Source organism: Rissa tridactyla, chromosome 5 (genome assembly GCF_028500815.1).
Source record: "Rissa tridactyla isolate bRisTri1 chromosome 5, bRisTri1.patW.cur.20221130, whole genome shotgun sequence".
Lineage (NCBI taxonomy): Eukaryota > Metazoa > Chordata > Aves > Charadriiformes > Laridae > Rissa > Rissa tridactyla.
In genome coordinates, this window is record NC_071470.1 from 73,870,352 (window position 1) to 73,883,749 (window position 13,398).

General features: G+C 41.3%; 1 protein-coding gene across 3 annotated transcripts in view; it reads right to left on the reverse strand.

The window, feature by feature from the left end:
- The window catches only part of NR3C2 (nuclear receptor subfamily 3 group C member 2), a 222,833-nt gene that overhangs the window by 57,738 nt on the left and 151,697 nt on the right, over nt 1-13,398 (reverse strand). For all 3 annotated transcript variants that reach the window (XM_054202137.1, XM_054202140.1, XM_054202139.1), the window contains exon 4: nt 3,485-3,601. In XM_054202137.1, the coding sequence (XP_054058112.1) occupies nt 3,485-3,601 (117 nt within the window). The remainder of the gene's footprint in view (nt 1-3,484; nt 3,602-13,398) is intronic.

A 13,398-nucleotide genomic window follows, 5' to 3' on the forward strand; every position in this document is an offset into this window, starting at 1 on the left:
TGTATCACTGAATTACACATATTTTTTAAAAGGTGCTTAAAGCATGGCATGCTGCCACACATCAAAACATTACTTTTGTAGAAAAAAAAAATGTTAGCATGCTGCGAAGTAGAAGATATGCCATCAAAACAAACCTGTAACACTTTTGACACAGTAAACAAAAGAAATAACATTTTAAAAATGTTCTTTAAAAAAGAAAGAATATAACCAAAAAAAAAAAACCCACCAAATTAAAAAGGACAGTAGATTAATTGGGAGATTGTGCAAAAATGTACTGCAGGAAACACGGAAACTGTTTCTGATTTCCAGTTCTCCACTACCAGGATTAATATCTTCAGTAACAGTAGGAAGACAACCACAGACTTTCAAATTACAAAATTTGCTTTATAGACCCCTATTACAGTAACTGGGAGGAGCTGGGTGGCAGCCTGGGGTCTTTCACCCCATCTGTAAACGGGGAGAGCTGCAAAGGAGAGTCAAGTTCTTTTCCAGCCCATGGGAGATAGGACCTTGTTCCCTAAGGCAACATTTCTCCCAGATCAAGTGGAGGTTGTTTTGTTTTGTGTGGGGGTTTTTTTGTTGTTGTTGTTTTTGTTTTTTAAATGAGGGGATAAAACATTGTCATTATGTACAAGTGGAAAAGAAACGTCCATGGCTTCAGCAACCTACACACACTTCAGCCCTGAGCAATGCTTATGACCCTTTTTATGTATCATCTTACTCTATTTCTCATGAACCAAACACACAGGCATCTCTGATACAGTTTTTTGTGTGTTTACCTTTGCTTCCATTTGGAGGGTGAGAGCTTAAATTAGATCTCCTGCACAAAGAGCACAGCACTGTGCAGTGTGACTCAGCTATAGAGAATACTATGCTGCAAACAGGACTTAAACTAAATTGCATTTATAAATTCATTTTCCTCCAGCTCCTTACTGATCACGCTGCCTAAAGAAATACTTGCACATTTTGCCTATAAGTCCAAATTAGAAACAGGTAAAAGTCCATTTTTATTGGAGTAATGTATATTCTTGGCAGAACCAGGCTGACCACATGGAACTATATGCTCCGATGTATCTTCATAATAATATGAACATACTCAGTCTATTCAAGCTAATTATGAAAAAATGTTATTTAATACCAAACCTTGGAAATTTATATGAAGAGAAAATGACTGTTTTCAAATATGCATTAATATCTCTTCTTGCCATTTCCACCCCCTTTTTTCTGATGATCTCCACCATATCAGAAACCTCCTGCAACAGCACACGGAAGTTCCCCAAGTTAAGCCTGAGATGCTGTGTAGCTCCTCTGTAGATGCCCAAGGCAAAGCTCACCATGGAGGCAGAGGGATGGCCCAAGCAGCAAACGGCCTTAAGCTACCAACATTTCTTGCCAGACCTGGGCTGGCTCAAAGGCTGAAAGGTCCGTTAGCAGAACTTGGCAGCCTTTGGGGCCCTCTAAACGCTGTCTCGGCTGCAGGCACTTCACCTCTCTCCGGCAGTCCTCCCCTCTGCCTCCAACCTGGCCTTTCTCTCCTGGACCACACAGAAGGTACCATGTTGCCTGGACATACAGAGCCGTTCCCTGGCTACCTCATTCATGGCAGTTATGGAAGGACCTTGTAATGCCATTTTAGCTCCTTTATGTGGCATAAATGGATCAAATGAAGAATGAGAATTTCACCTTTCTACATGAAGAAAATCCCCAAAACGGCTAAACCGCAAAGCTCAACCGCAGGCCAGCTGCACACTACAGAGACAGACTCGGCCTTCTAGGTCATTAAATGCAGATCACTAATTACAGTTTCCAACAGACTAGCAAGCTCCAACACAAGGTAAGATTTTAAAATACGTTTCTCATTTACAGCATTCTGGCCAACTGAAAAAAAAACAAAACAAGGCACAACCCCCTTAAGCAAAGTTTACCCCCTCCCTTGTTTTTTGCAGACGACAGTGTGGACACGTCCTTTGGAACACCCCGGGAAATCACAGTGATGAACTCATGACATCGCAGACGAAGTCTCACGTGCTGCTGTTTCTAAAGGTTATCAAGTGGGACGGCAGCCCTGTATTTTGCTGGAGCGCTGGGCACTGACGTCCGTCCAGGAAGGCAGGCTTGCAGGGGCTCTGCTGGCACCGCAACAGAGGATGCCCTGTACCGGCCATCGGGAGGCTGCAGAAAAATTTCCAGCACTCCCAGGAGCCAGGCTTCCAGCTCCACACACACTTTCAGCACCGTTTTTTGGGAAGAAGGAGCTACTGCCATGGAGCTCCTGTTTCATCAAACAAAGGCGCCATTCTGTTTCCCTTGCTAGATTCACTAGCGCAGATCAAAATCAAGGGAAAGTCATCGTGACACACGATCTGGCCCCGTTTTCCTTTGGGAAGCAGAAACAGGGGGGCCATGCAGCATCGCAAAATTGGGAAAGGGTTTGAAAGAGGTCTTAACGGGGCTACTCTCCCCAGAAGAGTAAGAAGCAGCTTGCTTGACTGTTTCTGCCAGGAGACAAGACAGAAAAAGAAGTCTGTGAGGTAGAAAAAGGGAGCCGGCAGCAGGCAGGATCCGGGATTCTGCATATAACCTATAAAAGACAAGCAGCTAAATCTGTCTGTAGAACTAAACTAAGCTACTTAGGAGAATAGGTCCAGGAGGATAAAAAGCAAATTGTGAGATAGGAAACGATTTGGAGGAATTAATGTAACCGTGTTATAATTTTCCGGAACGGTGAAAACACTCTAAGGGCAGGATCACTCTGTGCATCAGGGGAAGGACGTGCAGCAGTACCCAAACACCTGTTCACATAATAAAGAGTAGTGGGAAAAAGTGATTTGTAATAGCAATTTGCTCAGGTGACGACTTGAAACAAGACGCCCATTGAAGCACAACCAGAATTGTGTAGACGTTGCAATTGAGGAACTAAAACAATGGAAAACCCCATAAGTTTTGCTATCATAATGCTTTCAAAATACTTTTGATAATTATTAAGAAAAGGTTTTGACTTTTTGTTGCTGGTATATGAAGGATGGAGTAACATCATCAAAATTATTGCATATCTGAACAGTCGCAGAAATAAATCAATAGAAGTGTTGAATAAGAAACAAAAAAAGTGGAGAGGTTTCACCATGTGTGAATTTCTTTCATGATGGTGTAAAATGTTTCTTGGTTTTTGAGAGAATGCTCAACACCAAAAAAAAAAAAAAAAGCATGCAATACTTGAAACCTTAACATTTTTAGCTTTATGAGATTCCACTAAAATGACTGTCATCATAAAACACCCACTTTTCTTTTTTTCTGAGCCATAAAATACATATCTCAAAAACCTGATTTAGAATGACAATAGAGTTTATTAGCTATTAAGCACTTCAGGATAATTCCACCTTAAACTTTTGAGATTATGCAGCTGCCAGAACTATTAAAAAGCTGCAAATTTCCAATGTTTTTGCCTAATTAAATTAAGAGACCAAACTATTAATATTCTGCTTACCTCCTAAATTCATTCCAGCTTGCAGACATTTCTGTAATCGACAGGCTGGGCAGTTCTTCCTCCGAATCTTATCAATTATGCAGTCATTCCTTCCCGCACACAGGTAATTGTGCTGTCCTGAATGACCCAAAAACAAAACACATTATTAGTGGATGTATTTACATCATTCCAATTTGTTCTTCTCTCTTATTTTGCAGTCATTTTGAGCTTCTTATTAATACAGACATTCCAAAATCCATTCTTTGGCCTTCCCAACAACCTCGGTGACTTGTCACGGGTCTTACTATGAGCATCTCTTCTGTTTAATTTGGGAAAGCTTTTGGTGTCACTCATAAGAGAGAGCTCATTACTTTTTTTCTAAGCAGGACTGGAATTTTTCTTTTTGCGAAAAGCAAACAATTAGTTTGAGCTTTTTCAAATCTTCTTAAATGTGCTGTATCACAGAGCAGCCTGGCAGCTCTTAGTTTTGGTACAAAACCAAGGGCTGTTCTCATGCTAAAGAAGTTCACAACCTAAAACAGAAATGCAAAGCAGAGGTTAACCTTCCCAGTATGTATCACTCTCTTTAACCAGTTCACTGAGCACTTGATTTCTGATTGAATCAGTTACTCTCTATACAGCAGAAGGTTTCTGAAGGGTTTACCAAAACAGGCTTAAATTACAACCATATTATTTCAGTTCTGCAAAGCACCACAGAAGCGATCCTGAGGAGACAGCAGGTATTTAACACATAACATTTAGCAGAAGGGAAATACATGGCAACCAGGGAAATAGGCTGGCATTTAACAACTTGGAGACTCAAAAGGTGTTTTGCTTTGTGGGTGGAACGTAGGTAGAGCAAACGGATGCAGTGTATCAGACGAGGGCACTACCACGTGGATTTTCAAAGTAAGGTGCTTGAATTTGATGTGGAAGAATAAAGGAAGCCACGAGGGGTTGGTGCAGCGTGACAGGAAAAGCGAGAGGAGATTATTTTAGCTGCCTCAATCCAGAGGTGGCACATGGTCTGCAGCAAACGCGACAAAAAGCAACGCAGAGGGTTTCCAGGGAATGGATGAAAGGAGAGGACAGAGGACACAGTACAACAGACTGTAAGGTAAGCCGCAGGAATTGCCAGCTCGCAAAGTTCAAGAAAATAGTCCTGTGTATAATAATACAACAGCATGTTGGAGGCTCATGTAGCGCACTCACTGTAAGAACCACTGAGTCTCAGGGACAGGTATTTTAGACATAAGGTAAGAAACTCAATACTCCATAAACTAAACACAAGTTCATAATAAAGATGCCTTTACAAACACAAGGCAGAGGAAAAAAACATTCGGATTGCAAATGCAGTAACACCAACCGGCAACTAAGCAGAGAAACTCCTAAGCGGGTCACGAACGAAGCAGGTGAGATGTGCAGAAACCCAAGAGCTGTACATGTAATGTCAAAGTTGCTGCCCATGACCGAAGCGTGGGGAGGGGACCCCCGGCCGGGGCTTGGAAGCAGAGCTGGGCTGAAACACATGTGAGGCCGACGCGTGCGGGGAGCGGGAGAGAAGACGCAGGCTCATAAGGGGACAGAGCTGCTCAGTAAGAGGCATAAAATAGGTTTGCCAAGATGTTTTCCACAACACACACAGGCTTCCTTGGAGGACAGAGGGGACACTCATGGGACACAGGAGACCCAGCTTCTGTTTTGGGGTCTATCAGGAATTTGTCTTAAAACTTCAGGTAAGTCCTCTTCTATCTCTGCATCTGACTTCCCTTCACTCTTACCCAATGTTATCTGTTTAGACAGTGAACTGAAGTTTGGGCTGCTTCCTGCATCTCTTCACTGAGCATCTCACACATAGAGAACCCTTCCTGAGTAAGTGAAGCGCTATTATAATATCACAAAGGTACCAACATTTAGATAATGCTTTAGATGTTTAAACAACTGCCCATTTTCAGATGGGCAAATAAGGGTTTTTATTAAGGGACCTCACCTAGCATTGTGACACAGACGAACAACAATAAAACTTAGGTAAGATACGAATATGAGCTCATGAAGTTGTCAGGCATAAAATCAAGTTGTACAATATAGTGGCAGCACCTGTATCTATCAGCTGGTCTTTAAGTAGGCCTGCTAAACAATAAAAAGATAAAATTCTCAGCTAATCACAAAATGAAAACCTTTGTGCAATGTTTATTTTATGATGTGATCTATACAAACAAACAGACGCACAAGAGAAAAGTCAACTTAATTCCTGTTTACATTTTTGCTCTGTACTGACTTGAGCACATTTCCTAAAGAAATACCATGCAGACAACATGAACATAAAATTATAATAGAAACCAAAAGTGTTTAAAATAATCATATACAGTATAAAGATGGTTTATATGCCCTTACAAATACTGGTGTACTACCTTTTTGTGGTGAGAGGGGAAAAATGGTTATTTTCTGCTAGGAATGCAAGTACGATTGCTCAGTGCTCCTACAATGTCCTTTGTACATCACAGAGTACTGCAATACCATTTTTAGGCTTCCACAGGCGGGTGCAGGCTATTAATATGACAAGTCAGCTCTAATGCTGCAAAATGAACCCCATTGCAGAACTACCCTGAAGGCAGTTTGCTCTACAAAACTGTACACCTGTTAAGTCAACATTTTTCACTACTGCTTTCAAAAGTTAATGGGTTTAATAAAACGAGGTTAACATTTATGTACTCCAGGATAATTACTTGGGTCACATTCTTAAATATTGTGGAAATGTTTATTTGATTCCATCACTGTCACACTGTGCCTTCATAAGAAATATTCCCACAATAGCAGAATAATTCTGTAAGTCACCCTTCAAATGGTTTAGGTAGCCTGCAATTATTACTTTCTGGCTTACCTACTCTAGACCAAATCATTTCAGAAAACATAACTTAGTCAAGGTTCATCAATTTTTGAATCATGCTTCTCTGAATACTAAGGTATGGTACAAAATCTGTAAGTAGTTTTTCTAGTAAGCAAGGCAAAAGTCTTCCCAAAAAACACGTTGTCTTGTCAATTTTTTAATTTCTAAAAAAAAAAATATAAATAAATAACCACAGTAATCTTAAAGCTTACATTAATGGAAGTAACTTGAAAAACCCTTAAAAAACAGAACAGATCAGCATTCAGGCAAACCCTCTATGTAGAGTACAGCTATGAAATAATAATGAACAGTTTTTCAAAAAAGTTTGTAATCTATGATGAAAAAAATGGCTTCGGATTTCCATGCAATCAAGTACGGTACTTTTCAAATAAAACCTATTTTGTAAAATCAGCTAGTAAAGCAAAGATACTCATAATGAATCAGTATCTTCCATTTGTGCAGCATGAGCCTCGCTCATGCCTCTAAACTTCAGAATCAGAACAGAAAGCTACACATCTGAAATTGATGCAGCTGTCAAGACCTCCAGGGCTCTTCAGGATCTCAACGAGGCGATGGAGACAGTCCTGCAAAGGGGCTGATGTGTTTGCGGTGCTAGATCTCCAACTCTTTCAAGACACGTATCGATCTGCTTGTGTAGTTTGTGTTTAGCTTAATCCAGTTGTTCTTTTTATCCAGTTTAATCACTCACAAGTGGGCTGGAAAGCGACAGAGTAGATATCGAATTCTCATCTCCCATGTGCTAAATGCATTAAGATGAAAGTAATTTTTACATATGCCACCATTAAGTGCGCTTATACAAGCTAATTCCTGTTCCATCTAAAATACAGAGTTACAAAAGATGGCAGGAAAAGTTCCTGTTCAAAATAAGTAATAGGTACTACACAGTTACACACTAAGAAGAAACAGACATCTGTCCTATTCACAGTAGAGCCAGAGGAATATCTGAGTATGCGCTTTCCAGGTTATTGTGTCACCACATACCACAAAATGACACATCCAAACGTACACGCAAAAATACTTCAGTGTTTTCAACTCTCTCACCTGCCATAACTCTTTAATTCCTTGCTTTTATATGCTTACAAAAAGGAAGCCGTTGTGAAATTCAGTCTTCCCTCTTACTACATTTTCTTGGAACAAGCAAAATTCAGCAGTAAAGGAGGGGAGGAAAAAAAGCTGTTCTTATTTGGCCTACGAATTACTGCCAAAATGAGGCCGTTCCCTATTTTAAAGCTCCAGCACGATTGGGCTGCTGGTCCCAAAATCTGACTTGCTAAGATGAGCTCCCATACGTGCGTGGAGCGTTGCCCGCGATACTTCCAGGCACGTAAGGCTGCAATAGGAATGGGGCAGAGGTATTTCTTGTCAGTAATATTACTGTTACTATCTAAAGCAAAATTAGAAAATTACAGAAATTTCTGAAATATCCCCCATGTTTTACCTTCCTCCTAGAAATTATTATTTTCCCCCCAGTTTTTTTGAAGTCTAAGTCAGGAACTGCAAATCATTAATGAGACTTCTACATTTCTGCTCTCTTGTTAAAATAGCAACTACTATGATCAAATGTTAAATTTTGTAAGGGTAAAAAAAAAAAAAGCGTAGTGCTGGAAGAGGATCCAAAGATTGTTTAATTCTAGCCCACTCATGGAACCAGAAGACTAGCTTAAGAGTTCAGGCAGGTTTTTTTGGGTTTCGTTTTTTTTTTTTTCCCTCTAAATTTGTCTTAAAACCTTCTGAGGAAAGGTATTCTGCAACTTCCCTACAAGCCATGTGATTAGGATAGTGATTAGCTACCCTTGAAGCTGTGTTTTTTCTCTTTGCATTTAACACAAATGGGGGTATTTTGCAACTGAAAGAGAGATTCGCACTCCTCTCAAGACATACAGAGTAATAGATCACCACCTTCTTACAACAATCTCATGCCTATCGAGAGATTTATGTTCCCCATCTCTTTTCCAGACTAAACAAATCCAGTTCTCTCAATCTTTTCTCATAGGTCATGTTTCCTAAATCTGTCGTCATTCCTCTTATTCGCCTCCAGCTTCTTTTATACAACAGAGCGCCCGAAACCGGGTACATTTTTCTTGCAGAGTTTGACCATCACTAAGCCCAATGAAATAGTTACTTCCTGCATCCTGCAGACAACAGCCCTGCTAATGCAATCCTGGACCAGATCTGGCTTTCAGCAATGGCATTAGGTTGTTGACTCACGCTCGCTTGTGTGCCACTAATGCCCAGCTCCTCTCCTGCGGCACCGCTGCCCTCCACGTGTTCTCTCCCGCTTTTACCTGGGCAGCCAGCTCTCTTTTTCCCCCCCCTCTGCAAGAGCCACAGGCCCACTGCAACCTGCCCTGGGAGAGGTAAGGGAAAAGTCAAAAGCCACGCCGGGTACGAAGTCTGAAACCGGAGTGTTCTTTGGGTCCCAAGACAAAGACGTGATTGAGGAAGGCTCGCAAAAGGATGGGAAAGTGAGAAAACAGGAGTGGCGGCTAAGGACCAAATAAAGCAGAAAAAGCTTGAAAAAAGCTCAGTTTTTAAAATAGCATCTCACTGAAGCACATCAAAACGCACGTAAAATTCATAAACTTTCCTTCTTCCTCCACAATAAGAATTAATACTTTGACTCATAAAATTGCAGGCGAAGTTAACTTCTTTCTCCCTGCAGGCTGCCAGAACGGTCAAGCCTTCTTCCAGGGTCTGAGGAGAGAGGAGCTGGAAGCCACCTCCAGCCCTGCCTCGCAGATCTGCACATCAGAGCTAGGAACCCTTTTGCAGCTTCTGGGCTGGAATAAAGGCTTAGATTTCTCCGTATTTCCCAAGTGCGAAGATTATCTCCATAAAAGCCTTATGGCTTGGAGTACCTATTGGCACCTGCTTGAGCAGGAGAGTATAGGTGTTTAACACTATTACCTGGGCATCCTTAGCGCAGGAACTCCTCTAAATATCCTCCTGCTACTCCTGTCAGTATTTACCAGCATAACCACTCATTTTACTGAAGTAACTCCTGATAACACTAGTGAACAAGGGGCAGAAAAAAAAATAAATCTGGGTTGAATGGCTGTAATTCTATACTAAGTTTCCCCCAGTTCCATAAATGTTATTTACTGCTCAAGTCTGTCCCTTCCCTTTACCCACCAGCCTGTCAGACTGCCTGAGCCCAGCCCCTGCAGCCCTTCTGACCCGGGCTACAGACCTTCCCCTGCGGAAGGAAAGACAAAGAAAACACGCTGAAGAAAATCATCAGGATTTTCTGAGGGAGGCTTCTCACCTCAAGAATATCTGGTCAGCAAACAGAACTTAACACCTGGTTTTGCTGCTTTCTGTTATAGGCCTAATGAAGGGCTTTGCCTCCTACAGCAAGACATATCACATAATCTGCACGTCCTAGCCTCTCGTTTGTGCTCACTGAGCTATGTGATGCGTTCCTTTCATCCAGCTCTGAAACCTTCATGGATTTTGTGAAACGGATGTTATCCCTGTAATCCATATGAGCTCTTTTAATTAATAAAAAATGAACTATTTCTACCTTTTAATGGCCAGTATATAAATAAAATTACTGCTAAGACCTGTCACAATGATTGTCCGCATACAGAAAAGGATTTTCTGTTTGACAGTTGTATCCCACCATCAAGAGACAAACTGCATATACCTGAGGTTTTTATTTCACCATCTGCAGTAGGTAGGTACTCTCAAATAAATCAGCACGATAAGTACAATAATGAATCTCTTTCCAAATTTCAGTTTTCACAGAGCCTCTGTTTCTTGCAATCGGGGAGGGAAAAAAAAAAAAAAAAAGAAAAAGCCTGCTATTCAGTGAAAATCAGAACTGCATTTTCATGTAAAAGGTCCATTTGTTACACAGTTGAGGGCTCTCTCTCTTTTTTTTTTTTTTTTTAGCAGTTGACAACTGCCCAGCAACAGCAGCCTATGTTTGCAGTCACTATTTTAGGCTACATCACATGTCAATTACATAACCTTGTTTTACTGCTCTTGAACTGGTTCGAACAACCTGGGAAAGAGATTAGGGCAGTCCCTCCCAGCCGGCCATCCGCATGCAACCGCAGGACCCGGCACCCCCCACCCCCCCCCCCCCGGCTGCAGCTCCAAAGGCTGCAGCCACAGCCCAAGTCGCTCTCTCCAGAACTAGTTACTTATTGCTAGACCCACCTGAGACGTTGGATAATTAACTTCCTCGGCTCTGTTTAAACCAGTCCAGTCTGACCACGGCAAACTAATGAACTTGATTCCTCACGCTGAGATTTATGAGCAGCGCAGAATGAGCTTATCAATGCCACAGACAAGGTACTGAACTTAGATATGGATATTGCCCCTTCTTTTTATATAGTGAATGCTCGGGGTTTGTATTTTAGACATCAAATCTCAGGGTTTCTCAAAATTCAGCCTGACTTCAGGGTCCATCTCCCTTATTACGCCACAGCTTTAGTCATCTGACTGTATCATTCCCAGACAATATGCTTTCCGGCTGCAGACAAAGGCCGCATCTGCCAATTGCTCAAGACAACAATATCGATCTATTATTAACATTATTACAGACTGGGCTTATAGCATAGGTATAGTCTAAATCCTTCTCTGAAGCAAGAATGTAGAGCTTTCCCTTCTTTATGACGGATTAGAGACTTAATTAAAATTAGTTTTGATTTTGGGAAAATATTCACATCTGGGATATTTCCTGCTTGCTTCTCATTCTCAATTACCTTCTGCTACTTCTAGATCCCAAAACGTCTTCAAGTTTCTTTAACCTTTTATATTATTGGATTCATTTATTTATCATTTTTATTGTATTTTTGTGACTCTCCTTACTTTATACTCCCCCTTCCTTTCTCTTTCCTTCAATAAAATTTATTTCCTAACCTTCTCCTTTACCTACTTTCATCTTCAGTCTTCTACCCCCTCCTGTTCCACGACTCTTTCTTCAGTCTTCTCACTTACCTTCTAAATGTCTGATTTCCTCCATTCGCCAGTAATTGGTGATTACATAGGGCAGATTTACACCGCAGTCAAAGGTATGGCTACAGCTTATGTAATATGCCCAAGCAAAGGGCATTACATTAATTAAATTATAGTTTTTTATATTAAAACTACCTGAGACATGAATAAAAACACAGTCTCAACAGCATCATTTTCTGCAGGGTCTACAAAACCCAGCTGGGCTCTTTTAAAAGCATAGGCACATCAGCTGGTGCTCAAGTAGTGAGGATAGCCTACAAACTTCTGCCACACGGTATTTTTCTGCATTTTCTATGCGCTTTAAACCTTGTGTTTAACTGCGATTTAATTATACCATGTTATAATTAAACAGCGTTTAACTGTTTTAAACAGTGTTTAACTGAGAAAAACATTCTCAAATCCAGCGTGTTGGCCTGTGATCACCCGACCTTTTTTCTCTGCCTGATCTGAAATACACTACGGATTCTTACTCAGTATCCCCAAGAAAGAGCTGCAGGTTGCCCTTTGGTGGTGATAACGTCACGAACAACAACTTAATGCTCTGCGCTTTAACTACCGCCACTTGTTTCCTCCAGAAAGCCAAAGTTTGAAAGCGCAGGTGAACTACCAGCGCTTCCTCCAACGGTGACTACAGATATAAAGCCGATTCCCCTTTTTTATGGAAGTGGAAGAGGGAGGGCTGTGTCCCCTGATGCTTTATACGTCAAAAGTTTTCAAATTGCCATAGTGTTACGCGCTCCCCAAGCAAAACTAAGAGCACAGACTCCAGTGCTCTGCCAATTTCGACATGGAGACTGTCTCTTGCTCCCTCACCTTCCCAGGAAACTTGCTTTCACACTGGGCTGAGACCAGGTTAGCAAAAACAATTGGTACAGCCTGGTGATCCTGGCAAAGGAGGCGAGAAGTTATAAAAATGGTTCTCACTCACTATTTTAAGCAGACTGAAAGGGCACCGATGAGAGGGATCAAGGAGAGAGAGGAAATTTGGCAAGGGAGCGCGGGAGGTAGCCCAAAAAAGGCTACTGTTTTCTGCAGGAGAAACCATCCAGCAGGGATGAAACCTGTTAACAACAGTGAAACAAGTGAGCAAGAAAATATACGTAAACATCTCGTATTTGAGGTACCTGTGCGCATTTTCTTCTGCCATGCTTAAAACAGGCTACAGAATTTTGAAAGCCTCTCCAAGCCTGTGCCTGGTGCTCCAGACATCCTGTTATCCAGAGGGACTGAGCCACCAAGACAAGATATGCCCCAAATTGGTACTAAAACCATCTCCGGGGCTCCCACTGCCATCTCCACGAAGGAGGCAGAGTTTGTACCAACCAGCCGCATCAACAGTCGGTCATGGAAGAGAGCTGGGGCCTCCCGAAATCCACAGGAGCTAAGAAAGCTTTCGGTTCAGCATGTTGGAAGTCTAAATATGGCCACATGACTGACTATGGAGTAATTTCCTTTTCAAGTGGTCAAAGAAATGCTGAATGATACTAGATAGCACAGAAAAGGAATAGGAAAAGTATCTCGTCTTTGCAAAGCACTTCAGATTCAGTGAAATCACACAGCACTGGAAATCTGCTTGGGAGGAAAACCAAAGAAAAATATCTAAAGACACCAAAATAATCCCGTTACCAAGCTACATCATTTTGTTTCTGTTTTGAAATTAGTTTTCAGCTCAATTGCATTTGATTTTAGATTATAACGGATACAGTAATACCAAGAGTGAGAATTAGAGCTTCAGAGGATGTTGTTTTGACAAAATCAGATATCTAATATTTTACAGCATTTTCTTTCACAGCAAGTTTCCAAATTTTAATTTTGGTTTAAATTTTAACTGAAGTCTAATTTTGAACTCTCTAGATGCTGTTATCTGCAGAGCAGTAGGCATGATGTATTTATAAGAGATCATGTTGCATGCATGACGGCTACTTCTGCTTTCCCATGCTAGAAATCTGATAAGGCATTCTTGACATACTGTAAATTTCAATGCACATTAGTGGAAAATTTCTATGTACGTGAAATGGCCTAGAAGGACTGGAAAGACCTTTTTCAAGAAGCGTCATGCAAA